The following is a 2,579-nucleotide window of genomic DNA, read 5'->3' as shown; positions in this document are numbered from 1 at the left end:
CCCCCCCTGCCACCACTCACCATCTCCTTCTGCCTTTCGGTCTCCGCTTGCTCCTCCAGATACAGCTCCTGGCGGATCTGTTCCAGCTCTTCACGCTGCTGTTGCTCCCTTTCCAGGTTCCGGGCAATCTGTTAGGAGAAGGAAAGGTTTCTTAACGGAAGGCAAGAATGCACCACCATTTTTCCTGCAGTTTCCGTTTCTGGTACCATGCTCTGAAGTCTCTGTTTTTTCTCCTCGGCGTCTCGCGCTCTGGCCAGCCAATCTTCCTCTCTTTGCCGCTGAACATGGGTGAACGCCGCAATTTTCCTATTTTCTTCTTCCATCTCCTCCTGTTGCCTTCTCCTCCAGACAGCCTGTTCTTTTTTAAATTCTTCAATACATGTCTGAGTTGCTCTCATTTTATCTAACTTCAGTTGTTTTTCCCTGGAGAAGATGAAAAAAGTGTTTAAATAGTTATTTAACCCACTGCAGAGTAACATTAAACACACAGCATGCCCCGCTATTCCCGAGACGAAGTTTTAAGCAACTCTCCTTACTCACTCAGCTAGAAAACAGGGGTCTGCACTGAAAATTGCCCCTGAAAAGGAATCTGACGTAGAACGCCCTGCTTCAGGAGGACAGGCAGCGCACGTTGGTACTAACCCCTACTCTGTTTTATACGCGCTCCACCGCGACGTAACGGAGATGAGAAGGAAGCCCGATAGCCCAACGGCACCGGCATCCCCTAAACTCCGTGTGCGTTGCTGTTCAAGTGGCCTGCACACAGTGCCACCCAGCCCTCAGAAACCTTCCTACCCCTGACCCTGGGACCGGCACTCAGCACCTCTCACAAAACGTCAGGGGCGAGGGCAGGCAGACGGCACGACGGCCCAGTGGGAGCACTCCCTGACACAAGCTGCCTTTCCTATCTGCTTCGGTTTAAATTAATAAAGAATCAAACCACAAAGTGACTAACATTTGGTCTTCCTCATAGATCTTTCGTACAATGTCATCAATCATGAGTTTCTCTCTCAGAAACTCTTCGTAAGCATCCTGCTTCCGCCTCTCCTGCTCCTCAAGCTGCTTCTCTAGCTCCTGCTGGTAGGCTATTTTCTCCTTGTTTCGCCTCAGTTCTGCAGAACTCTCTTCTTTCATTACCCTCTCGTACTCTTCCTTCATCTTTTGGGCTATTTCAGCCTCATGTTTCTGTAGGGGGAAAAAGCAATGCAAGGTGCCTTTTGACTCGCCCTCATACAACTTGGAGGGAAAAAAAACGCAGGATGGAAAAGAATTACACTGCATGACAACATCGGGATGTTTCCACCTCTGTCTATAAACACAGTGCCTTAACATGCTTAACGGCTTGATGCAGCCAGTGGAACCCTGGAGCAGAACCCTCCACGGCTAAACTTGAGGAGAACTAACAACATTGGAAGGAAGCGACGTACTGAACGGAGGAGACCAGGGGAAGCACGAGTGGAAAGAGCCCATGTGGGCGTAGTGAGTAGAATGTGGTTTAACTGTGCAGAACATCCTCAATGGATGCGTCGTCTTCACGGCGACTCGTGTAAGCTGAATGTCGTATGGCGCATCAGTGTCATCTGCCAGATCCCCAGTATTGTTCTTCACGCAAAGAGAAGTTCATGAGCCCTTCTGAAGTGACTCAGATGTATGTTCAGTAACAGCAACAACATTCTGCCAGGCTGGATGGGGCTTTGAGCAACCTGGTCTAGTGGAAGGTGTCCCTGCCCATGGCGGGGGGTGGGACTGGGTGGGCTTTAAGGTCCCCTCCCCAACCCAAACCATTCCATGTTTCTGCTGCTGACGGAAGGGTGCAGCACAGTAAGCGCTTACTCTACACAGTGCCTCATAGTTGTAACTTGGGTAAATATTAAAACCTACATCCCTTTATGCAGCTTAGTTCACTGCATCCGTGCTGCAATGGCACAGTAAGCCTCTCCCTTACGGCTGCTTGTTGCTGGCTAATTAGTCCTTCAGGACACAAAACATGTTCAATAAGCACCGGATACCTCGAGCTAACGATATTCCCAACCAACAGGTCAGCAGCAAAGGGAGAGTTTTCAGCATAACGCACACCAAGGTTACAGCACGGAAATGAATTACCATCATCTCACGCTGCATGGCTTCTCTTTCAGCGATCTGCGCAGCTCGCTCCTTAGTCACGTACGCCGACTGCAGCTGTCTTCTTAACTCCCGGAGCTCAAGGCTGGGAAATAAGAAAGAATTAACCTGTTACGGGGAAGCAGTACAAGGGAGACATGGAGAAAAAAAGAAGTTCCCATCAGTATTTAAACAGAAGTGAAGAGATTCAGGGGAAGCCCCAGTTTTAGAGGAAAGATATTGCTGTAGTAAGAACAGAGAAAGAAAACAAAATGTGTTGTAAACCAAGCGTTACCTGTACGCGCAGTTCGGCAAGCTTCACATCTAACGACAGGAATACACGTGTGCACCTACAGACCTGCATGCGCAGATCCGTGTAGGGGGACATCCGTACCCAGCAGCACATATGCAAACCTAAAAGGTTGTGGACTGGAGCATTTTAGTGCAGGATTACCTGTTCTCCCTCACTTGCTGCCTCA

The 2,579-nt window shown here is 49.3% G+C and overlaps 1 protein-coding gene across 1 annotated transcript in view; it reads right to left on the bottom strand.

Moving 5' to 3' along the window:
- Positions 1-2,571, bottom strand: part of MNS1 (meiosis-specific nuclear structural 1) — a gene marked incomplete at its 5' end in the record, with an annotated part of 6,858 nt that extends 4,287 nt beyond the window's left edge. Inside the window, 5 exons of the mRNA XM_010153056.1 lie at positions 21-128; positions 207-423; positions 956-1,185; positions 2,104-2,206; positions 2,555-2,571. Of these exons, the coding sequence (XP_010151358.1) occupies positions 21-128; positions 207-423; positions 956-1,185; positions 2,104-2,206; positions 2,555-2,571 (675 nt within the window). The remainder of the gene's footprint in view (positions 1-20; positions 129-206; positions 424-955; positions 1,186-2,103; positions 2,207-2,554) is intronic.
- Between the last annotated feature and the right edge of the window lie 8 nt (positions 2,572-2,579).

The sequence above is a fragment of the Eurypyga helias genome, unplaced genomic scaffold (genome assembly GCF_000690775.1).
Source record: "Eurypyga helias isolate BGI_N326 unplaced genomic scaffold, ASM69077v1 scaffold8586, whole genome shotgun sequence".
NCBI lineage: Eukaryota > Metazoa > Chordata > Aves > Eurypygiformes > Eurypygidae > Eurypyga > Eurypyga helias.
Note: the sequence above shows the minus strand (reverse complement) of the source record. Positions and strands in the feature narration are given on the sequence as shown.